This window comes from Agelaius tricolor, unplaced genomic scaffold (assembly GCF_023055355.1).
Source record: "Agelaius tricolor isolate 1412-34295 unplaced genomic scaffold, bAgeTri1.0.p SCAF_6, whole genome shotgun sequence".
NCBI classification, from domain to species: Eukaryota; Metazoa; Chordata; class Aves; order Passeriformes; family Icteridae; genus Agelaius; species Agelaius tricolor.
In genome coordinates, this window is record NW_027269266.1 from 17,043,251 (window position 1) to 17,069,788 (window position 26,538).

At 36.2% G+C, this 26,538-nt stretch overlaps 1 protein-coding gene and 1 long non-coding RNA gene across 2 annotated transcripts in view; one reads left to right on the forward strand and one right to left on the reverse strand.

Moving 5' to 3' along the window:
• On the forward strand, positions 1–26,107 carry LOC139590914 (uncharacterized). The gene is made up of 3 exons (XR_011679467.1): positions 1–71; positions 14,375–14,427; positions 25,921–26,107. It is a non-coding gene; the product is annotated as an uncharacterized lncRNA (long non-coding RNA).
• PLXDC2 (plexin domain containing 2) overlaps positions 1–26,538 on the reverse strand; it is a 257,288-nt gene that overhangs the window by 46,339 nt on the left and 184,411 nt on the right. The window contains exons 7-9 of the mRNA XM_071428845.1: positions 20,326–20,425; positions 11,371–11,466; positions 10,376–10,457 (exon numbers count right to left, since the gene is read on the reverse strand). Coding sequence (XP_071284946.1) covers positions 10,376–10,457; positions 11,371–11,466; positions 20,326–20,425 — 278 coding nt within the window. The remainder of the gene's footprint in view (positions 1–10,375; positions 10,458–11,370; positions 11,467–20,325; positions 20,426–26,538) is intronic.

Below are 26,538 nucleotides of genomic sequence, written 5' to 3' on the forward strand. Positions count from 1 at the left end.
CACGGTTCATACAGCAGTGGTTCCTATCTGAAGATCTCAAAACCTTCTTGAAGCTCTTTCTCTGAATGCAGGTAAAGCAGGTACAGTTTTTGCCTTATGTGGTAACCTCCCTCTCAGCATTTTTAAGTAGTCTTGTGTCTACGTAACAAACCTAGTTTTTCTAATTTTTCTCATTTGTGTTCTGTATTCATCTATTCATCATCTACCTGTATTTCACATTTCACATTGCATGTACTATGAAAATTATCTTACTAACCACTTTGTATTATAATTTATTTAATGCAGTGTCCTATGTATTTTTATTTGTTATCAGAAGAGTCTGTTTTATTTGAAATTTGAATTTGAATGTCCCTTGCATTCTTTGTATTATACAATTAAAGTCCAATAATTATGGTAGATGACAATTTGAGTCATTTATTTGGGAATCAGAAATACTATAAATACTATTCCTGTGTAGGAACCCACGAGAGAGAGACAGCCTATCACACACAGAATAATGACTACAAGCCTGAGTCTGTTTTCTTAAAATGTCTAGTATATGTATAAATAACATCATAAAGCATCTGTGGAACCCTTTCAAGGGTGAGTGTCACCATTCTGCAATCAAATAGGAATTTTTCTGAATTCAAATGTAGCTATGAACAGATGAAAAGGAAACCAAAAGAATTTTGGACTGCAATGGGACTGAATGTGGCATAGTTCTGTCAGAAAAAACCTGAAGTTTAATCTCAGAGTAAATACCTCTCTAATACAGTGTGGCAATCCCCACAGGAATAGCTATCACCCTCAGGATAAACAAACAATGAGGAATTAAGTCTGTACTAAGCTCTCTTGTGATTTGAAAGACTTATGACTGGCACAGAAATTGCAGTTCTGGATAGAAATGGTTCATTAAAAACTGAGGTGGGCTTTGTCTTATTGTTCTAATGCAATAAATGAAGAATAAAATATTAGTAGTATTTAAAAGAATTGCAACAGAAGTTTCTAAAGAAAAGAATTGTAGTGCAACCTATTTTTCTAGTTATTCTATTACACCTCTTTATCATTTTGGTGTCTTAGGTGCCTCTGTGAATTTAAACATGGAAATGAAATACAGATGTTGCCATCTTCTTTCCAAATTAATCAGCAAAATTAAGTATTACCTAAGGTATATATAACAGATGTATGTCTTCTATCCCTCCCCTCTATGAGATTTAAGTGCTTAACTGTCCTCTGTATCTTTGATAACTACTTCCTGCATTTATAAATAAGACCTTAGGAATGTCATATATTTGGTAATAAACAGTACATGAGCAAGGCTTTAGAGGAAGATCTTAGAACAGTCCAGGCAGTGGTCCTTTCCATATTAACTGTGATGTCTTCTCCAAGCTCTGTTGCAAAATCTGGTATCACAGAAACCTGCACAGTGGATAATGAACAGAGTCTCTAAGCTCCAGAAGACATGGTAACAACTCTGGAAAAGGATGTTATTGTGAACACCCAGTTAGTGAAAACAATCTCAAAGTTTGGAGAACAAATGATATTGTAAGAAACACATATATAGAATATTAATAGTGTGAATGAGGTGTCTTGATCACTGTGTTTACATCTAGATTAAAAATCTTTAAAATGCTTCCCCATCTTCAGGTACAGGATTTAATAGAAAATATTTTAACAGAAATACTAGGATTTCATACTAATGAGAATTGTAGCAATCTTCTTCTCCTTTTCTAGAAATAGAGTTCTATGACCCAGCCTTGAACTTAAAAATTTGCATCAGTTTTGAGCATAACTGTTGTCCTCATGCTGTTCTGAATTATTCAGGAAAACAAAGCAAGGTATGCATATGTGTGACTAATGCTGCAGCTGCAAGAAGACTGGCTATTTCCTATGTGAAAGAAGATTCAAATTCACTTGGTTAGATATCAAATCTATTAATGTTAGGATCAGGATAATTTTATAGAGCTGCTGAGAACATCAGTGAGTAACTGCAGAAGAACGTGGGGAGACAAGAAGCTTGGGGAATGAATGATCTGGTCTTGCACTGACTTGTATGAAGCCCCTGAAAGGTGGTGCATGTTCACTGGGTTTCTGCTCAGACACTGAGCTTTTGAGGTTTATTAGTATAAATCATAGGAATTATTCTAGACAATTTGTGCTGGAGGGAATTACAGAAATTCCACAATAATTCGACTGACTCCAGCTACTATCAAATTCCAACAATTTACAAAAAAAGAAGAAAGGCCAGTAATCTGCTATTTATCCATGTGAGATTCTCAGTGAATTGCAAATTCCTCTGGCTGCAGGCTAACTTTCAACAAAAACATTTTGTGAGCTCAGGATCATCTATGTTCCTTAACAGTATTTTCCAATGTACTGTTATGTACATTTTACTAATATGTGCCATTGTTACCATTTTTAAGTGTACCGTTACTATTTACCATTATTTTTAAGTGTACCTACAGGGTCACTGAGGTCAATGCTCTCTTCTAACAGAACCGCCATCCCACTTGAGAATATCTATTGCTATAATCTTGTGAGGCTTTTTTCATCAAACAATACATCACTGAGCTCATTCTGGTTTGAGAAAATGCTTTGTTCATGAAACACTTTTGTGCCACTCTCTTTTCTTGCTTTAGTCCCATCAGGCTTACCATGAATACTAAATTCTTAATTATTGAATGCTAATTTCCTAACAGTTTCTTGCAGTGCATGAGGGAAAATTAGCTTGTCAAATTAAGAGCAAGGACCTTGGAAAATATTTGAAGAAGTTGGGTGTGGAGCAATTTTCTGCTCAATAAAATACAGATCTGCTTATTGTATTGCTCATATCAGTAATGCATCAGGGCTGACAAATTTACACATTCATTCCTGATACATTTGTTGCACTTGATTAGAAAGATCAATTGCTGTCTCAATACAGCTTTTGAAATAAAAGGAAAATATGTTGCATTTTAGAGCAAACTCTGACAAAGTGCCATAGATTCTGATTCTCATGTCTGCTATATGTTGCTTCATAATTGGAGAAGAAACTGTATGCAAGTCAGAAAAACATTATTTCCATTACTTTTCATTTATCTTAGGGTAAATGTGACTTAATTCAACAATGTGATTGTTAAGACCTGTGTGTTAGGACTCAGCTGTATTTTCACAGAAAAATCCTCCAGCTGTAGTGGCATCATACAAACATCCAGAATCTAGGCACATTTCTTTTGTGTTGTCTGAAGCAGGGGTATGATCAGCAATTTCATGAAGTCAGACACATTGGTAGAATGAAATATATTTAAGAAAACACACCATGTATTAAACCTCTAGCCCTTCAAAAGCACCTAAAATGAGATTTTCCTTGTAATTTGTATATGAAACTATTACATTGATTGGATTATATATGCTCCCTCTGGTGGTTTACTTAATCCATAGAAATGACTTTTTTTTTTCTTGTGTTTGTATTTCAATGGCTAAGGTACTGTGACCAATTTAATAATAACAGCACACAACTGTCAGTTAAATAGTGTTTGGATAAAAAAAAGCCTCAGTATAAACCAACCAGTCTTCCTCCCTCTTTTAATTTGCAACTGAACTATGAAATATTCCTGAAGCAATCAAAAAAACAAAACAAAAAAACCCAACCAAAGGAAAAAAAAAAAAAACTCAACCAAAAAACAAACCCACAACTCTTAAAACTTCAAGTAGTTTAAATGAGGAAGTATTTAAAAGTGAGCATTTTGAACCAACCTTTCTGATGGAGTGCTAATATCAATAGAGAAGGGAAGCTCAGTGGATGTCTCCTATCTGGAATTCTGTAAAGCATCTGGCACAGTTCCTCACAACACCCCTGTCTAAACTGGAGAGATTCAGATTTGGTGGTTGGAAGGTGTAGTGGATGAGGAAATGGTGAGATGTTTGCATCTATAAAGTAGTGGCCAAAGGATCAATATCCCAGCAGGGAGTGGTGACAAGAGATTCCTCAGGGGTCTGTACTGGGACCAGCACTGCTTAATGTCTTCATCAATGGCACAGACAATGGGATCGAGGGCACCCTCAGCAGGTTTGCAGATGACACCAAGCTGAGTGATGAGGTTTGCCTTTCCCTGATCTTCAGTGGAATCTACAACCCTTGTTGTGGTGTAAAAGCTGAGGAAAATGTAGATATCAAACAATAAGCTATGTGTTTCTTATTTGGATTTAATTATTTGCTTTCATAAATCCAGGGGCTTCTCTAGTCAGATAGCATAGTAATTATGTTTATAGTTTTATAAATTCTGTAGGGAAGGTGCTTTGCTCAGCTGATAAATATTTTAGGTTACATAAAACTGTTACTTATTAATACTACAATGTTTGAGTCAACACTGTTTAACATGAGATCAGGTCTTGCCAATTAGGATATACACATCAACAAACAAAAAACATTATCCTTTTCTTCTACCTGATACTAAAAATTTCCAGACATGAACTCACATTTGAAAATTAAATAAACATATTTCCAATTTCCTTCTAAAGGAAGAAGAACAAACAAGACATTTCAAACTTATCCAGAAGTTCAGAACACAAGTAATAGGAATTCTTTTTTCTCAGTTACTAGAAGGGCACCATGGAAAACTGTCACTTTGTATTTCAACTATAACATATTTTCTTAAAAAATGCAGGTGCCTAAAGAGTCTTCCTTCCCTGCTTTCCAGCTAATCAGCATGGAATGCAAAACAACTTGTTTGTTTATTACCTGCTTAGATGGGAATAGTGATTATCATAATAAAAGATTAAAAGTATCAAGGTTTAAATCACATTATTGCTACTATTCCCAGACACATTTCTGATTTTTCACTTTGCTCAGAGCATATTCCATAAATCCCAGCTATAACCTGTTCATTTACACAACTAGAGCTGTTGTTGGCACACAGGACTATGCATTGAAGTGAAATACACCACAAATGGGATTATTTCAATTTTTTTAACCTCAGAATTGCTTTAGGAGTGTAAGAAGCTTTGGGAGCTGTGCATACACACAGGGCAGTATGACTCCCTAAAGTCCATGGAGTGCCCTGCCTCATCACTGCACTCAGTCCTGGAATCTTTACAGTCTCAGGGCACTTTTCAAACAGGAGGTTTGCACTTAGTGGGTCAATACCATAAACTGGTACGATTTCAAACCACATTATTCAAAGCATACTCTGGAAAACAGAGACTCTGAAGGATAAGAGTGCAAAATGTCACTTTTCAGATCAAGGGAAGTCTCCAGCAGGGCTGCCTGGAGAGCAGTGCCAGGAGCTAATCCTGAATCTCCAGGCATCCAGTGACTGCGGGGAATGGAGCTGGTCTGAGCTGGACACATGCAAGGAAGTGCTCAGGCTTGCACACCTCCACAACTAATGGGCCATTCTTCAGGGGTGACTTGTTTCCTAGGACCAATGTTCACTAATCTCCTGTGTCTCTGGGGGTCCTCTGATCACTGACAGACTGTCATGTCGAGGCAGTGTCACCCTTACTGAGTAGAGAAGCTTCGAGGGGCTCCCATGGGGCATTTCACTGCTCAGCCCTGCTTAGACTCATCTGAAGATTTTTTTCTCATACAAAGTGTTGGAGCTTTAGAAATTTTTTGGTCCTAGATACTTAAGTCCAGAATTTGGTAAAAAGTTGCTTTTAGTACTGCTCTCATATTCTGTGTACCTTCCCTTGAAAACCCAATGAGTCTGCCAGCAAAGCATCCTTGAGGATCCAGCTGTTATCCTTTTGGATAAGGCAGACAGTTTTGAGGATGAAAAATTTGAATCTATGTTCCAACAGTGACAGCTGAGTAAAGCTATCATCTAAACTGTTTACAGCTCCTGCCCTTAGTACTACAGCCCTCCAGTTCCCTTCAGGGGTGATGGTACCACACCAAACCTGACTGATGTTGCAGGTACTGGGAGGTGCTTTTGTCCTGTATTGATGAAGTGAAGCATGAGACATTCATAGCCTGAGTCTCAGGATGCACAGATTGCAAGACTGTGCTCTGAAATATCAGTTACATTTCACTGCCCAAATTTGAAACTTTCCTGAAGTTAATAAAAATAAAAACATCAATATCTAGGGAATCTTTATTTATTGGACAATCAACTTCAAATATTTTCAAGGGAACTCACTATTTCAGTATATGCAAGCAAGTTTTACAAACTGAAGCTATAAAATAACAGCAAGGCGGTCTTAAAACTTTCAAAAACTTTTCTAGAAAATGACATCTCTAATGTGCAGGCTATACCAAGTGCCTAGAGTATATAAACATTTTCAGATGCATAAGAGGATGATATAAACAAATCTAACATTAATGAGTTCTCCCAATTTTTACATGTCAGGAAGTTAGAGATAATGAAGGGCAAATGATCCACGTTTCAGCCACTGGAGACCTCAATGGGACAGCTGCTAAAGTGTTTCAGGCATTTTATAGACATGGATACTTGTGTTGGAGAAAGTTAGAATACCATCTTAGCTTACATATTTATAGTTAATCTCCTTTGAAGAGTTTTACTTGTGAAACAGTTATGAAATATACATAGTTGCAACAGAAATTAGCTCCTAGGGGGATCCTCCATCTGCTGAAGTCAGAGGAAAATGATGTGCCTTTGCTTCAGTCATGGTAAAGTTGTGTGACACACATCATATTGGATTTGAGGCAGGATGGTTTGATGACCCCCTATGAAGGAGCTAATGGTGATTGAAGCTTGTAGAGAGTGCAGGAATAGAGGATTTGGCCCTCAGTCACATCTAAAATAAACTTTCCTCTCCAAGCATTGCAGAGCTTGCACAGCAGCTGGGTTGAAGTTACAGGTAGGAAACAACCCACTGTTGTAGGGTATTTTCATTCCAACAGAGATTGCCCACATGGGGGAGTAAAGTTTTTCTGCAATGGTCACACTGGTCAGTTTTACTCGTGCAGTTAAAGGTTTTACAGTTTGGGTTTCCCCCCCAAAACTGTACTTTACTGTGTGAATGATTCAATATACGGATTAAATCTAATGCAAGGAAAGAAACTAGATGCAAGATGGTGATCCTGGTAGTAGCATTTCTCTGGCTAAATGGGGTAATAAGTAGCTGAGAAAAAAGGTTGTGTTTCCCAATGGATATGTGTAGGCTTGTTACCCACGTGGAAATCTGTCTGCTCGAGAATATCTCATTTTAGAGCACCAAAGTGCTACTGTGGCACCATGGAAAGAACACCTCTGTGTGTTCCAGACATATCTGAGCCTCACTACCTTGCTCTCAGAAGGAAACAGGCATCCTCCTCCTGTACAAATCTGAGTGCTAGGTCTGTCAGGAGATTATTGATACACTGAAAACCCACCACTGCCAGTTCAAAGCCTCCTTCAGGCTTTTGCAACAAAGGCTAATTGGCTTCCCCACTCTGGGATTTACCTACAGACCAGTGTGTCCAGTCAGATTTGCAACTGAGAAGCATTACCCAGGCATCGCTCCTAAGCATTCCTCCTACTTCAAAAAACCCTATGAGCACACATTTGAAAGTGGACTGTAAATATTAATTTCTTTGTCCTTTAGGCACTTCTGAAATGTCTAAGTTAATACTTCATGGAATTCTTTGCCCTTGGTTTTTCAGTCTGATTTTATCCTACTGCAGCAGAACAATGCATATCATAACAGGAGATAAAAGTCTCCATTGATTCACAAGACTGGTGAGTGAAGAGCAGTGACATACAGAAAAAGCTGAAGGACTGTGAGGTAGGAATTAACAGCTTTCCATCCTTTATGATTTTTAACCAGGCTATTAGATTTTCCTGTTGAGGTAATGCTTCTTTATCACATGCAAAAAGAATGTTTTAACAGAGCAAATTTATTTTTTAGGGGAAAGAACCCACAATGTGGTACTGAAGCAAATGATTCTGAGCACTCTTCTTTGAACCAGACATTGCCACTGAGAATGGAATAAGATTTTTTAATTTTTATCTCTTGGAAATGATTAGTCATGCTGAGAAAGTGCAAGGTAAAGGAAGAGAGGTACTACACTACAAGTCCAGAGAGAGTATGCAGAACTGGTAGAAAATTTTCAAAGCTGAGACAGAATGATTCCTTGTCCCAATAAACCTGCAGTGTAACCAAATAAATATTCAGTTTTCACATTTTGGAAAGCAAGTAGTCTCTTTTCACAAAATATTTAATCATTTATTATTTCAGATCTCTTTCTCCACAGAGATTAAATAGTTGAAATTGCTCATTTCAGAAACTGGAGATGAGTAGCCAAGAAAGACAAAGAGGCCTGGACCAGACATCCACCAAAGCCATGTTTCCAGAGGAAACAGCAAGCTAGCAGATTAGATGTAAAATCCTGTATAAGGTATTCTGGGGATTGGACCACAGCCTCTGTGGTCAAGTCCTAGATGAAGAGAGTCCTGAAGAAACCAGTCTGATCTAACAGCTGGCCCTGCTTTGAGTGGGAGGTTAGTCTGGAATTTCCATTCTGAGCTATTTTATGACTCTATACACAGTTCTCCATTTTCTAAAACCTGAATGAATACTGCTCATTCTGACATATAAAAATTGTATGGTATGACTTTTTTAATACTACTGAAATTCCTATGTAGAAGCGTATTCTTAAATGTTTCCTTTTCATGATCCATCCTTTTTCTAAGGATTCCTCTCCAGTTCCTGCTTTTGCTGGTGGTCAAACAATGCCCAAAGAAGACCTGCATGAAGTGACAGTCTCACTACTGTCAGTAATGGCCTAATTAATAACAATAGAACTCAGTCTATTTGCTACATCTTCTCAAAAGCACAACCATAATACAGAGTGGAGACAGCTGTTTTTGGGAAACAGTGCAGGACTACCTCACAGCAGGCTCATCTTTGATCTCCACATGCAAAAAAAAGCAAGTTTTTCTTCATTCAATCTTTAATTGAATAGAAATAGATGCGTTCAGACTGTGCATTTTTCAGCAGTAAATTACACCTTGCCAGTTGTGAGGGGACAGCCACAAATGCTCCTAAATGAGCAGAAGGAAACACAGTGTGGCTACATGACTGGTTCTGCTCCTGCAGAAGGATAAAACTTAGTTCTCCACAGTGAATTTGTGCCTCAGTGAGCAAAACATATTTCTCAGCAATGTCAGAACTCAGGAAACTCAGGTGTTTAGAAACTAGAGGGAAACAAAAAGGATCTGAAGGTTTCTGCACCTGTTCTTTACAAGAGGTCTGGATTTTATAATATAAGTAAGTTTATCCAAACAAAAAGAAGAAAACTGGCCACAAAGCAACAGGCCCTGCTCAAACCAAAGCCAACAGAAACTCGGTGCTACAGCATCTATTGATGAAGGAGAATGAAGCAATGCTGAAAGAAAGGATTTGGCTAAAGCAACCAAGAACTGTTCATGCTTGCTTGGAACAGTTTTCTGGAAGTAGTACTACTCTTCAATATACTTTCTATGTTTTATATTACTTGATTTGTCTTAGCTCTAATTCCACTAAAAAGGCTTTTGCAAGGCAAATGGGGAACAGAGTTACTTTTTAAGTGTCTTACTACAGCAGTTGCAGGTTAAGAAAACATTATAAAAATGACCCCAATTTTCTATTCTGTGCTGTGTTCTTCAGCTATTTACCAGTTCTTCAACATGGTGTCAAAATATTGCACTATTTTAGAATGTTAATTAACTTTTCTTGTTTCAGTATACATCAGTTTCATACAAAGTATTTCTAAACCCAATCACTAGAGCTGAAGAGCACAGCAACAATGAATGTCCATTATGATACTGCATTTTGTTCAGAGAGCTGGCATGAAATTCATCATTATGGTCAGTGAAGGTCAGTGAGTGAAAAACTTTTTGAGAAGCTGCAGTAGCAGAGTTTCCATTTTGCTGGCTGTGCTTCAGCTGCTCCACTCCTGCCATGGACTTGGCTGTCCTGGTCCATGTGTCACTGAGAGCCTGAGGAGACCCAACACACCCACCAAGTGTTAAAGACAGTTAAAAAAAAGGAAAGGACTCTGTTTGGATGTGTTGGTCTCCCTGCTGCTAACAAAGAAGTTTTTACAGCTATATTAACACCTTGCATCTCCATAACATAGGGATTAAATTATTTTTGATGAAGTCAATGATGTAGGGAGAAAATATGATTTTTATTATGACATCTCCTTCTTCTACTTCAAAGGGATTTTAAAGTATGACTGAAGAAATAAGAACAAGGGCTATACTCCTGAGTCAACTATTTTGACTATTCTTGCCTAATTGTTGAAGGGAAATGAGACAATGATGAGCTGCTAGTGATCACACTTGAGATTTATGTTCATGTGAATGCATATATATAAACACAAATGTAACAACTTTTAATGCTGAATAACCTGCAGGCAATGGTTTTGGATAGCCTTTGAGCACAGCTCCATATCCACACACAAAAAAAGGAAAGAAATTATTTTCTCTACCTTTGGAGTTTACTGCACCAGCTGCAGTTGAAACCAATCTGGGCGGTGACACAGGGACCACAGCTAGTAAACTGGAGACAAGCTGGGATGTAGATAAACATGAATTATTACATTAGTCTCATATATGTTTCACAGAAGAGCACAAAAGAAGAATATATCTTCTGATAATATATATTTAGGAAGTCAACAGGTTCAACCATGTCTAAAATAAGACCCTGAACCCAGCCTGTTACAATGCTTTGCACAATTGTGTACACAAAAGTACATTTCATCTGTAGTATTTCATTCGTATTCCATTTTTAAATGTATTCCTACTTCCACATCTGTTCATTCAGCTTTGTTCCTAAATTTTTATCTTTTTGCTCAATATTAAGTATTTCCTTAAATCTCTTTCTTCTCTGGCTGTTCTTTGGTGTTGCTAACATTCAGACATAAGCAGATAATGAGACTGACAGTCAAATGTGCAAGAACTAAACCTGAATTTAAGAAAAGGAAAAATAGATGTTTCTACTATTTTTACAATAGTACAGCTGGCATTTTAAACCCCAAGATTTCTAAGCAATGTAGTTTTACCTTTGAAAAAAGAGCCTGATGAACTGCAAAATGTTTTGTTTGGGGATATGCCTTTGTAATGTGATGCACAGTACACAGAAGAATTCATGTTTGCATTGCAAGCATGAAAACTGTTCTTTCTTTTTTTCCTGAGGAAATGTATTTAAAGGCAATATAATCATTCTTCTGAAAAAATGATTTGGCACAAATTTCATTCAAAACCTACTGGGAGCTATGTACCTATAAACTAACTTGAGATACATGAGGATGAACTGGATAATGCATCATCCATTCGGGAATCTAGGAGAGGATAAACGAATCTCTTTGTGATTCCAAGTCCACAGATAAAACAAAATGTTTGAAATTGTATATGTGTTGCTGGGAGGGAGAGGGAGATAGATGCTTTCTAGATCTGCCTCCTGCTTATGTAATGTTTTACTTACTTGGAAGTGGTATCATTTCAACAGCTGAGAGATTGGTAATCTTTGACATCTGTAGCTCCACCCTGTGGTATTCATAAATTGTTCTTCTGCGGACATCTAATAGGAAAGAAAAAAAATAAATCATGTTTTCTTATTTTGCAGTCTTTAGATTGTGAAAAATAGTGGATGTAATGAATGCACACTGTTTCTTAGGTGCACATATGGCAGCTATTTTTCTCAAGAATATATTTTAAACTTTGAATATCACAAAATAACACGTAAAGATAGAGAATTTTTCAGTGGAAAAACTCTCAGAGCTGACAGAAAAGGTACTTCTCCTGGAAAAGAATTATGAAAATGCTGAGTGTGCTTTCAAGCATCTTAGTCATTGATCTGGAAAGAAATTCTAGAGGGTATACTGTCAGACATTTTAGGATGTATTTCAAATGCTTGCTTTCCTAAGACATTTTTCTCAGCTTACAGATTTGAGAGAAATGCTTTATATGCTCACTTTGACAGTTCTTGCCAAAATGTGCAAACAAAACTTATTTAATTGCTTAATCAAATTTGGTACCTACAAGATGGCTCATATCTAAGTGTACTGGGGTATATTTATAACATATTAGAGAAGACAATCTTCCTAAACAGTCATTGTGCATAATCTTTACACAGGCTGACTGCACCTGTTTCTCAAAGCAGAAATTCAATATAGTCAATGTACTGTTCTGAAGGGCTTTGAACTCACAAGCAACTGTAAGACCCAAGCACAAGATAAATGTAAAAAATTCTCCCCCACACTACTCCCCAGAACAATATCCGATAATGTGTTTTGAAAATTCCAGATTTTATACACACAATTGAAATATAGACTACTGAGCTTGTATATTTGAAGATCAAAAGTACAACCTATAACACCAATCTGACACAAAAAATGACAGCTTTCTGAGGTGCTTGTTTCATATTTATGTTCTTTCTGAAGGTCTGAAATCAGAGCTAAACACAATCACTGACCCTTGGCAGTCATTCCAGAGAGGAATTAAGTGTTACATACAAAGGACTAGGATTACCCATGCCAATGACCACTCTTAGTCCACATGTAACAGAAGAAAAGGGACTTGTAGACAGTCACAAACTCAGTCTTTGGATGGCTTCTGTACTGCCAGTCCTGCATAGATTAGGGCACACCTTGTTGCTTGAGGAAGCAGCTTCTCTGCCCTCTCTTACCTCATTAGCTCAAGTAGGGACAAGTAGGCAGTATCTCACTTTCAGACATTAATGTTTCTATTTAGCTCCAAATCAGCACCATTGCCAACCACTTCTTGAAATTTATTTGAAGCTTTGCTATGAGTTCACCCCTCCTGATAGCAGAATTCTCTTTCAGTATGAAATGAGCCTATATTGAGCTAGTTCTATGTGCTACCTACAAAGTCATTCTGACTAGTTAAAAGACAGATATGGGCAGGTGCCAAAGTTTACCTCAGTAAATGCCTTAGCCATGTCCTTCAGACCCACTGGAGAGAAAGAGTTTTCAAGACCAAGCTAATTATGTGTTGGGATAGGGACAATCTCTTGACAGCTGCAAGGGGTTTATGCTCATAGGATGGTCAGTCTCCTAAAAGCCCAATCAGAGTGATTGTAAAATGTCTTTGAAATGAGCTCCTGCCAATGCTGAAGGCTGTAATTTAATTTGTTTCCACAGAAATCTTTAACATTCAGTCGAAAAAAAAAAAGCAAAAAAAAAAAGCAAGTGAATGTGAAAAATTAAAATGCTGGCTGTCAACACTTTATTTGAACTGCATCTCATCAGCACTGGTACAGACCAGTATACTATAATCCTGTTAATGCTGAACCTCTCCTTAGAGGTTCCTCACAGGGCTTACAAGAAATAAGGAGCTTCTGGATTTCCAAAGACTCAGTAAGAATCAGAGATTCAAGGCATAGACACTTTTACCTCACCCAGTGCATGAAATTTCTGAAAAACACTACTTTTAAGAGAATTAAGTGTATTGTATAAAAAAAATTTTCTAATCGTGAATATTTCAGCATGACTGTTTATTCCATTAAATCCCACTGCCTGACAGATTCAAATTTGATCTTTTTCTTCAGAAAGATGACTGTTTCAACCACAGGTGGTAAGTTTGATTATGAGGCATCTATCTAATGTAAGAAACCTAAGCACAGAGAGGTATTTGCATAGTCACCCTCTAACATCTTTGTATATTCTTGCAGACAGGTGGTTGGAATTGTGAGCATTCAAATTTATCTGCCTGACCAGGCTAGAAAAACATGCAGGCCTAGATTCTTTTGAAAGTATGACTTAAACATGCCATGCTTAGATCTTTGAAATGCACTTTTCTCTCCCTATTTTGAATTGTGAGCTGGTTTCCCTTAACAAAATCGGTTAAAAAAACCTTAAACTCAACAGGATAAACAGGAAAATGAATACTCTTCCCTTACGCTTTCCCCCTGACCTCTTCACACGCTCCTGCTTCAACCCAGAACAGACATTGCATTTCCCTCAGGTGGAATTTGCTCTTTGTCTTATGCTGTCTATTTAGCTCTTTAACAAAAAAGTACTAGTGCAGAATCACAAAGAGCTTATGAGCTCACGTATGCCTCAGTACAGACCTTAACATGACAAGAACTAGTGAAATAATTTGATGCAGTAAGAGATCAATAATCAAGCATCATGTGCAGGTATTTCGCTATAAAGAAATGCTACATCAGGTCTAGCAAGGAAAAGAAGAAAGGAAAAGGACTTTTCTATGCTTTTGAAGTACCATTCCCAGTTCTGAATTTCATAAAATATGTGTATATTCTTTTCCTAGTCATGAAAACATTTTACATTTCTACAAGTCTGGGTTTCTCAAGCACACATTTTTAACTAAATGCTATTAGGTTTAACATATTCTTTAATAACTGGCTATATTTTTTTACATTTTGTGTAATTTATACACTTAAGCATGGTTCAGATTGTTTTTTGGTTTGTTTCCATGGCATGTACTTGTGCTATCTTTGAACACAGGCCAAAGGTACAGTCCCAGCAGAAAAACCTGAAGAAAACACCAGCTACCTGAGGTAAGAACACATTCCTCATTGACTGAGAGAGATAACATGGGGGTCAGAAGGCCATTTGAAAGAATTCTTTCAAGGGATTAAGCAACAAATTGGTAAATTATAGATGTGCAAGACTCTGCTGTGACAAAATAATTCTATGTAGTTTTATCACAGTAGTATTAAACTTAATAATTCTATATATAAGTATTCTTTGAAACAGAACTGCAAGAGTTGACTAAAGGTACTCAATAGGGAGGGTACTCTGGGGAGGGAGCAGTGCCAGGAGAGCACCAATGATTTCTTAACATATGTGAAGGGTCAGTAGTTCATGACTGTTCTAAACTATTATAAACTATTCTAAATATGTGGCTGACAGATGCATAATCTCGCTGTATCTTTTCCATTACATAATCACTGCTTTTCCTCATACACCATTCCTCAGCTAAAACCTGCAATACAGTGAAATGTGAAAATACTGGAGAAGTCATTCTGAGTTTTGAAATTATATGTTCACACAAATAAAGACCTTTTCCAGTGAAAGATTTCAAGGGAATTTGGATTGGCCATATATCCAGAAATAACTGCTAAACAAGGCCATATGTGTTCATACAGCTGTACTTTCAGTTTTAAGTCTTGCTGATAGACAAAACACAAATGGTAAGAGGGTTCACTTGATTATGCAGAAGTCAATTTGAAGTAATCAATTTATGAAACATATCCAACAAGCTGCAGGCAATTTGTGGAAAATATAAGGCATAGAGAAGGGAGGGGCACAGCTGCTGTGTTATACAGCCACTGACTTTGCTTGACAGAAACGTTGTTTAACATCACTGGCTGAATAAAACCTGTCAGCCTGGTATATCTGATTGCTGTCACCACAAAAGGTAAAGGAATCAGAAGGTCAAAGCATCTGTTCTTTAACAGCTTTATATTGCTAAACTTATCAATATTTACTAATTAATTCTTGAGGCACTGACACTCGGACTAAAAACCAATGCTTGTAATCCAAACACCTCCACAATTTCTCCTCTGAATATAACACACATCTAGATCTAGATAAAAATTCAGATTCCCCAAATGTATTAATTTTATCATTCTCACAAAAATTACTAAAAATATCCTTTTAAAAGTGGGAGCTGCACCTCAAATCTGTGAACAAGCAAAACAGTGAAGTAGGCTCTGAAACATCTTTATGAACAATGCACTAAGAGCTGTTCTGCAGCAATGCTCTGTGCCTACCACACATGATTTCCTTTGAAACTCTCCATGTCCTTCCAGATTTGCCCCAATACCTGTTGCCAGCTAAAGAGCTCCCAGTACAGGATCTAGGTGTGAAAAACTTGCTTTATTTCCTAATCCCACCACTCATCAAACTGCCTCACTCTGAGATCTGTCTGTGGTCAGTTATGAGAATATTTTAAATTTTGACCAACTTGTACCAGTCCTGGCAGTATTGTCATGCTACAGAAGATCAACAGCATGCTCCTGAATCAGATATCTAGTGCAAGGAACCCAGCTGCCTGGATAAACCTTTCTGGACCAGCAGACAAACATTCATGGCTGGAGCAGCTGGCTCTGTGGGATTAGTTACACTAGTGAAAAGGAGAATAAATACTATAATTTTAGAGTCATAACTTTGGGGCCCATTTTGCACAGAGGTAAATGATAACACTGCCAGTAAGGCAGGAGGAAATCAGACTTGATTTCCCCAGTGGTGCTGCACCTTTATATGATAGATATCAGAGCATAAATGGCCAGTGGTCTTTTACCCTTCAGGAAGGTAATCCTAAGGTTCTTTTAGGGCTTCACTGCTGTAAACAAAGTGGTGAGACATCCTGAGCAAACATTTACAACATGCAGAGTTGTCACTCAATTATATGCTTGAGTTACACTACATATTGAGTGACACTAATTGCACTGAAACTGGAATATTACTAACACATAGCTCAGCTACAATTTCATTTCTGTACACAGTGTTGTTGAATAATTTCAGTGTGATTAAATGTTAAGTTGTCAAGGCATGGATTTCCTAAAAGAGCTGCATCTAATACAGTAGATGCCAAAATCACAGGGAAGTAAGTCTCATTGTGGAGACAGACCTACTACCCATTTTCTCTTAGTGCAAGACTGTAATTCACTTATGTAGATCCCCTGAATCTGGCACTTTCTCATTTCCCAGAGTATTTCATGGTTTTGTGGAAAACAAACACAATATGGGAAGGATCTCTGGTGGGGTTTTCATTGCTTAAGTACAAAAGTGGGTTGCAGGAAATGCTTTTTCATTTCTTCTTCTTGCACAACAAAAAGATAATTGCAAGATAATAGGGAAGAGCACTGAAACAAGGGAGAGAAACACAATAACCCTGAATGAGAGCAAAAACAGAGGGAAAGAAAGATGGTCATGAAGTTAAAGAGAGATCTTGGGTGTCTGCAGAAGGGAGGGCAAAGGACACCACAGGCAAGTGAGAGAAGGAGCAAGAACAGAATAACAAGGATGGCAGAGAAATAAACAAGAAACGAAGGGGAGCTGTTTGGAGAAGGTGGGCAAGGAACAAAGGTCCTGAAGTAGTGAAGATGTTTAAAAAAGTCTTGCTGGAGGAATATGTAAAGCTCCCAGCTTTGTCATAACCAATCATGTTTCAAGTTGGAAGACATCCATGAAACTCTTACTGTGTTTGTTACAAAAGGAAAAATAGTTGGTGTGCAAGTGTAGTGTTCAACATGTCTGAAGAAGAAGAAATCAGGATGGTCACTCTTACACATAAGAACCAGAGTTCCAGAGCCTGGAACTTCATTTGAATTACCTGGAAAGAGCTGAAACTTTTCCTCTGAAATTAATCAAAGGACCTAGTTTGCCATTTTGTCATAAAAATCTCAGAATTATCATGTTAACCTTGGTGTCAATCAGGAATTTACTTCCCTTAACATATTACCAATCATTCCAAAACACCTCTAGAGTATATAAAGGCATATCTCTATCTAGATATAAAATAGTGGCTAATTTGCAATAGCATAATTTTAAGTGGAAAATAAAGACATGGTCTATAAGCAAGAAGTAGTAGCAGCAGATCAAGGAAATATTTATTAAAAAAAAAAAAAAACAACAAAAAACCCCCCAAACAAGTATAAAGCCACCTGCCAAAAATCTCCCATCTCCATGCTCTAACTCTTAAAAGATAAGGTGAAAAAGTGTATGTGCCTGTGTGCTTTTAGGGGCAGATAAAAGGGGTATTCTGCAAAGTCTTTATATGAAGAAGTATATTAATAAAAATAGGTATGATATTCTCAAGTTCATCCTTCTAAAAAAGTTCAGAAAATCTTTCCTTTTAGCCCTTGGCTCTTCAAGCCTTTTCAGCACTCATTAAAATGCACTTTTGAAATGAAATGGCTGATCAAAAAGCATGTTTTCTCTTCCCAGAATGAAATAGGTTTGCCTGGCTTTTGAACTCATCTTTCAGAAGTATTAAAAAAGTTATTACCAATCTTTTGGACAGTATATCTGAAAGAAATCTGAGAAATAGTTAGCTTTAAATCCTCTGAAATTACTTTAATAAACTAGGTCCATTATATTGAAATTTTAGAATACTGAGCAAACAGAAGGCACCAGAGATTTTCAGCATTTTTAAAAATTGAGGGGATATATTTGCTCAAACAGGCCTGTGTTGCTCTTAGTGTCTCGTTCCTTTTCAAATGCACAATATACACAAAAACAATTGACAGAGCTCAAGGAAGAAGCAGTAGAGTTTGGGGTGGTTTATTTGCATTATTTGAGGGGGAAGATTTTGGCTTTTTTTCTTTTTTAATAACTAGCCATGAACGGAGACTGGGTTCTTTTGGTGGAAAAATCTTTGATAAAGTGGCAAGCTAGAGCTAGTAGTTATACTTTACCTTCTCTTGGGACAAGCAACAATTTATATTCTTCCATTGTCTTAAGAAGCCAACAAATACAGTAAAATAACAATTCTACCGTATCATTTTTTTCAGTAGTTGACTAGAACCATAGTTGATTTAATACCTCTGAAAAACAAGAATTCAGAAACATGCATATTTTAAGAGCATCTGATACTGGCTTTCTATGGGCCAACATTATTTACCAGCTCTGTCAAGGTGCTATTATATTGCCTGTACACATCAATATAAACCTATTTCATTAAGCACACAATTCAGCTTCAGGAAAATCTACAGTGAAATGATGGTTCCCTTGATTAATATTAGCTCTAGTGTAAGCTGCAATCTAGCAAAAATAATCATGAATTACCACCATCCACAGAACTGGTAGTTAGGGGCAAGAGCAATGCATTGTAAACAGCAATACATTAATAATGGTCTCAAAACTACTGTAGCAGTGGCACATTTTATACTCCTTACCAACATTATAGTCTCACTTTTGTTAGCAGAAAGTGTCATGTGGAAAAAAAATATAGAAATGCTAAAACCAGAAGCCTAGTAAGTCACTCTGCATTCAGCAAAACCAACAGTATTTACTGGTAGTAAAACAAGTGCTTGTCTGAAATATTTTTGCAAAAAGAAACATTCAGACTTGAATAAAGACTCACATCTACCATATGTTTTCCATAAAAAATACATAAATCTAATACAAGTGCTTTAGTGTTATTTTATTATGGAGGCCTGATGTCAAAAGATATCATCCTGTTGCATCTCTTGGATAGAATTTCTTTTTGACTAGTCTCATAAACTGTTTGCATAGTCAATTAACCTAATTTCCCCCTGAATCCATATTTAGAGCTCTTAGAAACTGAAGATTCAGAAATATTCAGATGATTTATTTGCAAATATCACTCACATTACTGAAATTTGTTGCCTGGTTTCATTTGCTCTTAAACACTCAAAACCAATCCATGCAAACATAGGCACAGCTACTTATCATACTTCAGAAAGAAATTTCATGTCTCTTAAGTGAAATCTTGGCATGCTACATGCCTCACACTACTCTGAGCTCACAAGTAACAAATAGTACTGAAATTTTCCATATTCCCCAAGACAGGACATGTAAGACATAGGATTGATGCTCCCTGGTTCTAAAGACTGTTTTATATGTGACGAGAAGATAGGATGAGCTGAGAGGTCAATAGCACTGGATTTTTCAGTGTCAGCCCCATCTGCTGTCTGTCTGAAAGCTGGGCTGGATCAGATCAGTCCTTGTGAGCACCACAGGTCTGCCAGAGCTCACTTTAGGAGAATATGCCTGGAGTCAGCCCTAGGAGCCTGGTTCAAGCACAGCTCCCTCCATCTGCACCCTGCTATTAGGGCTTCATCAAAAACTGATCTTAGTAAATTTTCTCTAAATAGAAGTAAACCCAGTAGACTTGAAAAGTGAGCATATTCTCTAATGGCTAAAAAACCTCAAAGGGTTCTGTACATAATACATTAGAGCATCAAGAAAGTCACACTTGATTTCAGACAAAACTAAATTCCACCTGCAATACTGTTGCCATGAATGTGAGCTCAAGATGTTATTTAATAACTACATCTCCTCTTTTTTCCTGTCACTAAAATGTGTACATGAATTTGAAATACAGAATAAGGTGTCAGGAGCTTCCAGCTTGGATATTTTTGGATACAGACTTTTTTTCTGAACAGATTGCTTCTTCTTTACTATGGATATGAAAGCATGTTCCAGATAAAGAATCTTATGGAAAACCAAATTGAGCCAGTTGAGAGTTTAATTTGACATTATTTGACTGGCCATTTAATTTTATTTACTTAATTTATCAGCTCAAAAGAAACAATGACAGGAAAAGCCATATTGGGAATTATCAAGCAAATAAAATTACACTTGAATTAACAAGCTGAAATTAGCTAAGTGATTTGTTGTGCAGCTAATCACAAGCTTGATGGAATCAGCTTATACTAATTTGTCCACCTCCAAACCATTAGCACCACTACAATTCTACATACTGGGAATTTGCTGGATCCTGTGAACGACCACAAATGCATCTGAAAGTCCCACTTTCACTGGGTGGTTGGTTGAACTTATCTGTGTCACAGCGACAGGAATCTAAAAGACAAAACAGGAAGATATTATTGAAATATTGAACTAGAAAAAAGATTAAAAATAAAAAGCACTGCCAAAATGATCATTTAACCAGTGTAACTTAAAAATCGTAAATAAGTATTTTATACTACATAGCACAATAGAACCAAGAATTATTTGAAGATAGAAATTACTGGTTTTCCTTTGTATTTTATCTCAATTTTCTTTGCATTGTTTTCACATGAATCCTTAGAGGTAGAAAAGGATTCATGTGAAAACATGCTTGTCAGTGACAAAGCAGAAAAGCATAGTAATTTCCAGTAATTTATTTCCCTCAACTGAAGAAAAAGTGGGATGATGTGCCAGTACACTCAAGGATGAGGAGGCAATGCCTCCTGTCTACTGTTGAACACAAAAACTGTTAAAGTTCAGCTTGGGATGAACATTTAAAAACTTATGGTTCAGTTAACTTGCACTGAAAACACTGTGAATTTTTATCTGTAAAGAGTTCTGACAGAATGATAATAATATTTATTATGTTCTCGCATATCAGGAAAACAGTGTTGTGGTAAACATGGAAAATTCCAGATGCTCAATTGCCAGTATCTAGAGGAAGGAATAAAAATATGTAGATAGTCAAATACCATTCCAGCTTTATGTTACAGACACTGGGTAGCAAGGTTGCATGAAAACAAATGTCAGGTTTGATTCCATTCTTGGGACAAGATTGCAGCTTTGGCTGATACTTCTATATAGATATAATAGGACTGAAATTTTTTGAGATGTTTGATTTAGTGATGTGTAGAAGTTCTTCAGTATTAATATAGTTAAATTAATACTGAATATATTTAAATATAGTTAAATAGATTGACTGGTCACAAAAAAGCAGCCATCACTAAAGGAGCAGCTCAGACTGACATTGTGCCTTTACAGCATTACAAAGTTCTACCCAAGACTGAGTAGGAAACATAAATTTACTGCCTAGCAGTTCTCCAGATGGCACTAGCAGAGTAAAAATAATGAAATGCCTGGATCAATTAGCAAGGTTAGACATTGCAAAAAATGGAAAGATATAATACAGACAAAAAAGAGTGCAAGGTAAAGTTTGGAGACCATGGTGTAGGAAGCCGCAGTTCTAGAAGGAATCTCAGTATTGTAGTGGATGAACAACTCCAGCTGTCTGAGGGGACATCTCAGCAAGAAAACTTAATTGATATGATATATGGTTACACAAACAGTGAAATATAGCCTAGATGTGGGGTGACCATTTTACTTGCACCTGAAAATTAGATCATTGCTGATATATCATACAGACTTTGAAAGAATATATTTCTTAAAAAGATGCCAAAAATTAAGAGAAGGAAGCTTAAAAGTGTCATAAAAATATTTTGTAAACTTCCCCAGTTCTCAAATGTCATTAATAGAAGTGTTATAGATGTTTTATTCATTTGATTTCTGGGTGAAATACTGAAAAACTGGTTAGATTACCACAAACAAGTACTACAAAAGGCAGAAATTACTAAGGGACTAAAGAGTCTTTTATTCTAGCACAGAAAGATATAACCAGCAGTTGGAAACTTCAGGCAGGTACCTTAGGAGTAGAATAAGCCACAGCTTTCTATGAGCAACTATGACTTTTTACCAATTGCTGTTTTCAGATATCTTATATTTGGATATCTTACTTTTCAAAGCTGCCCTTCAGTTAACCAGAAATTTCTAGGCTGAAGACTGGTGGAACTGGATCAAGTGTAAGATACTGAGACACAAGATATTAGTGTAGCTAACCCAATAGCTTGCTCTTTACTTGTGTGAAGCTACAAAAATTATACAGTTGGTCAGTATTTTTCACACAGCAGAAAAATGCTGAAGTAAAAAGCTGGGTATTCATCCAGTGACTGAGGATTCAGTTCTGTCTACATGATAATTAATAGCATGATTTTTGGCATTTGAGTTAAGCATCAGTAGTTCTCCTTGTTCCCAAAATACCTTTAGTTTTGCTTTTTCCCAATTACACTGGTAAGTAACTTCTGGTGAATTAAACATTGTCATAAATTTCCATTCCTTTTACCTAATTTAGTGACTGTTTTTTTCGGGGTTCTTGCACACATGATCTGGTGTGGTATAAAAAAGGCTTGTGGCATGTTGTCAAAATGACAGGGAAAAGAAAACTGGCTTGGAAATACTGCTAGAAATACATCAGCTTAAATTTGGCTTATATCAGCTGAGCTCAGATGCAGTTATTGGATAATATGACAGAAGAAGGCCAAAAGCCATATTTTCAAATTCTTCAAAATAAAAGACTCACTAAGTTCAGAACTAAGTCTATAAATTTTCTGCAGCAAGAAAGCTTAAAAAAAATAAGGGATTTATTCATAGTCTCAGAACACTGGAAAGAAAAGCTTACATTAACTATCAAAGAAACTGTCTTAAGGGATTTTGACAAGGATACTGAAGACAACCTATTGAAAGGTAAGTTAGGAAAAGCACTGATGAGGAGGATGCAATGACTTCCTCTTCAAAGTTAGAGAGGAAACACAGCAGTTGAAGAAAGGACACAGAGTGTATTTGGAGTTGGAATTAGTAGGTTTGTAACAAAAGATGCTGGTGAAATTGTCATCGTAATGCATAAATTGTGTCTGATGCATGAAAAGGATTATACTCATTTGTATCATGTGAATGTAAATCAGAAGTTGCACTCTGGCCTTCTTGAATGAGACTCTTGTCTTTCTTTTTAGTCTAGTGCCTTTTCACATGTTTATTGTGAATTTTTGAATTACTGTAAAATTTGCATCTTTCCCTCAAAAATTATGAAAAAAGCAAGCTATTTCATTTTTTGGTTTGTTTTGTTTGGTTTTGTTTTGCTTCTGGGAAGGAGTGATGACTTGCAGTACTAATGCCACAAGTCAGGGGTTTGGGTACTATTTTATTTTATTTTATTTTATTTTATTTTATTTTATTTTATTTTATTTTATTTTATTTTTAAAAAATAAATTTATTTTCATTACAACCTGGTTCAGATCTTGAAAGTTAATAAAATTATGAATAACTCAGTGATATGTGATATTAAAACAGATTGCAGTAGCCAAGTTGAACAGAAAATATATAGAAAAACTTCAAGAGAAATTAGAAAAACTTGAAGCAGAAGTAACAATGGATTTTACCAAAATCCCTGCAGGTGTCAATACACTATTGCTGGGCATTTTACTGAGAGAAAGGAACACTCAAAATCATTTCTAAAACAAATAAGAAAGTAGTAGGGTCCAGTCTATCAGAATCAGCAGCCAACAGTTTGAATACATGTTTTAGAAACGAGGCTTAGAAGCAAGAGCTTCTGTAAAATCAAAAAAGAAAAATTAAATTAGTATAGTCAGCTCTTCAAACTGAAGGGCAGCCTGTGTGAAACAATCATGCAGTCAGAAATGCAGCCAACGTAGAAGGCAATCCACAACCCAGGAACACTCTTATTCTCCTGAAAAACTACAGTGCCATTATACCTGTATTTAAAAAAACATATATTAATTTTTAAGGAGTGAAAAAAGAAATTGGTAATGTGTGTACTGAGTGGCATATTACAGGTGAAATCTTTTGCATGAGATGTCAAGATAAAATGAGCTTTTACCATATGCTATTTGATTAGGAAACATTCCCTTTTGACAGAAAGCTTGTAGTAAATATTAAAATAACTTATGGAATATTACAGCAAAACCTAGATAGCAAGCAGAGAGCTGCTGTTCTGGATTTCTCTCCTGAATGGCAAGATAAGTCATAACAGGCTGATATGTTAAATGGCTGAGCAGAGAGCTAGGAATCTGCAAGTGATTGCTAATGGTTGGCAAGAATTTTACAGCATTACCTTCTTAGAATGGCTTTTAGCTGGAATAATTCTAACCCATCTGTTAGCTCTACCACAGAAAATGTGATCTTTTGTATTGTACAAATCACCAGTTTATGAATAAACTTCCCACACTAGCACTAAGGCCATTAATGTCTATATTTTGGATTATATACTTCAACAGTAAGGAGAAGGGAATTTAGAATTTATGCTGAGTTCTATGTATCATTGGGATCTGTAATCTAGACAGCATTTCTCATGGGACTTCTCAAATTTTATTCTTTTCAACTGTAAGGTCATATCAGAATCCTATTCTTCAAAAAATGATAAAATCAGGCTCTCTAAATTTATTTTGAAGGAGGTGGTAAGCAGGTTGCAATTACTGCCCCACTTCAAAACTGAGTCAAAGATAAGAGCCAAAGTATGTTGCAAAATAATAATTAGGAACACAATAATAGTGTTTATATAGGGTTTTCATTGCCAGTTTCCTAAGTAGTAATTAATTAGCCTACGGGCTAAACTGCATGAAAATCAGGAGTTTTAATTTGTGTAAATTGAACACCTCAAAAATCAAAAATAATTTCCATGTCCATATTTTTGATAACAATAAAAAGGCAAAAATAGCATTATGGAATTTTTTTTTTAATTTAGTTTTTGTGTGGTTTTGCATTTTTGTGGGGTTTTTTTGTAATTGTTTCTTTGGGTTATTTTTTGGCTTTTATTTATTTTAAAATTTTTTTTAGTTTTCAGGAAACAATAGCAAGGTTTGAATTCTTGTTACTGAAAACAGAGTATTTTCTTTCATGCCTAGCAGGGGCACCAGTTTTATTTAAGTGCTAGCACTTAATAATTTTAACTTAATTCTGTCTCCTTCTTAGAATGGAAATTCATTCTACTACAAGCGTCTTTTAGAATTATTTTCCAAACTCACATATTGGGCAATTTTGAGCAAATATTATAATTTTAATAATGGTTTCTGGATGACTACATAAATAGAGAGTCATTACTATTTAAATTTACAAAGTGAGCCTTCTCTAAAGATATTAAGAAAAATATCCTAAACAATTAACAAGACCAATGGAACAATTGCCTAAATTGTTCTGTATTAATCATTGATAAAAAAAGAAACCAAATATTACACTAAGGAACATTAGCTCTAAGCATTAATGGGAAAAGACTATATAGAACAGTTATTTTGTTTCATAAGAAGTGAAACTCATGAGAATTGAACTTCGGTGAAATCTAGAACGTAAGAAATTCACTACTAATACATAAAAAGTATGCCTTTACCCAAATCCTTCTTTTTTTCCTGTGTTCTGCTGGCTTGTTTGCACTGTAATGTATTTCATATGTAGGAGAGGTACACCAGTAAAATTTTCATGCCAGCTGATGTTTCCTGACATATTGACCATTTGCTAGAATAGTGTTGGTGAAAGCAGTGACATTTAAAATGGAAGATGCATGCACTTTAAAAGAAGTAAATTGCTAAATAAGTAAATAATTTACTTGCTATAGGACCTTGTTATATTTCAAATTGTTTTCACATTTTGAAAACTTGAGCATACGGCTCCTTCTAACAATTAACTCTTCTGAAAGATATTCAGACATCTCTATATTTGTCTTTTCTGATGGTTCTGCTCCTTTTCTATATTTTTTTTAAATTTTGGATAAAAATTTTAAATTTCAGATTGCTTTCTATTGAGGAAAACAACAGAATGCAGAAGATTGGGCAGAGCAACTCCTTTGGCATTCAGCAAACCTCTGCTAGGATCCTGTCTTGGTGGTCAACACCAGGTTTATGAGGTAGCAAACATAATTTGGGAGCAGGAAGAAAGTGAAAAAAAGGGACTCTCAAACTGTTTGAATAAATTAGAAATAAAAGGTAAAATTTACCTAAAGTGCATTAGACATAAAAGTCCCTAGTTGTATCTGCCTTAAATGTATAATCACAGTTATTTTAAATGTTGACTCTTCTAGATAAAGACAAGAGGCAAGACAAAGCCCCTGTGGGATGCTTGATGAAGCTACTGGCAACCTTTTTGCTGTATTTCTTACATGGTGCTCCAGCTTGGGGACTTTCACTGACAATGCCATGAAGACCTCTCACATTTGCCATACATCACTGTCATTTTTGATGAACTGTGATGCTAAAATAAAATGGCATCAAAAAGACAGTAGAAATCTTGTGAAACTTTTAGTCATGCTAGTGAGCACTTCCACAAGAAATTTTACTGGAGTTAATGGGGCACCTGACAACGTGACTCAGCAGCAAGAGAAACGGCTCCAGAGGGAAGGACTTCCTCAG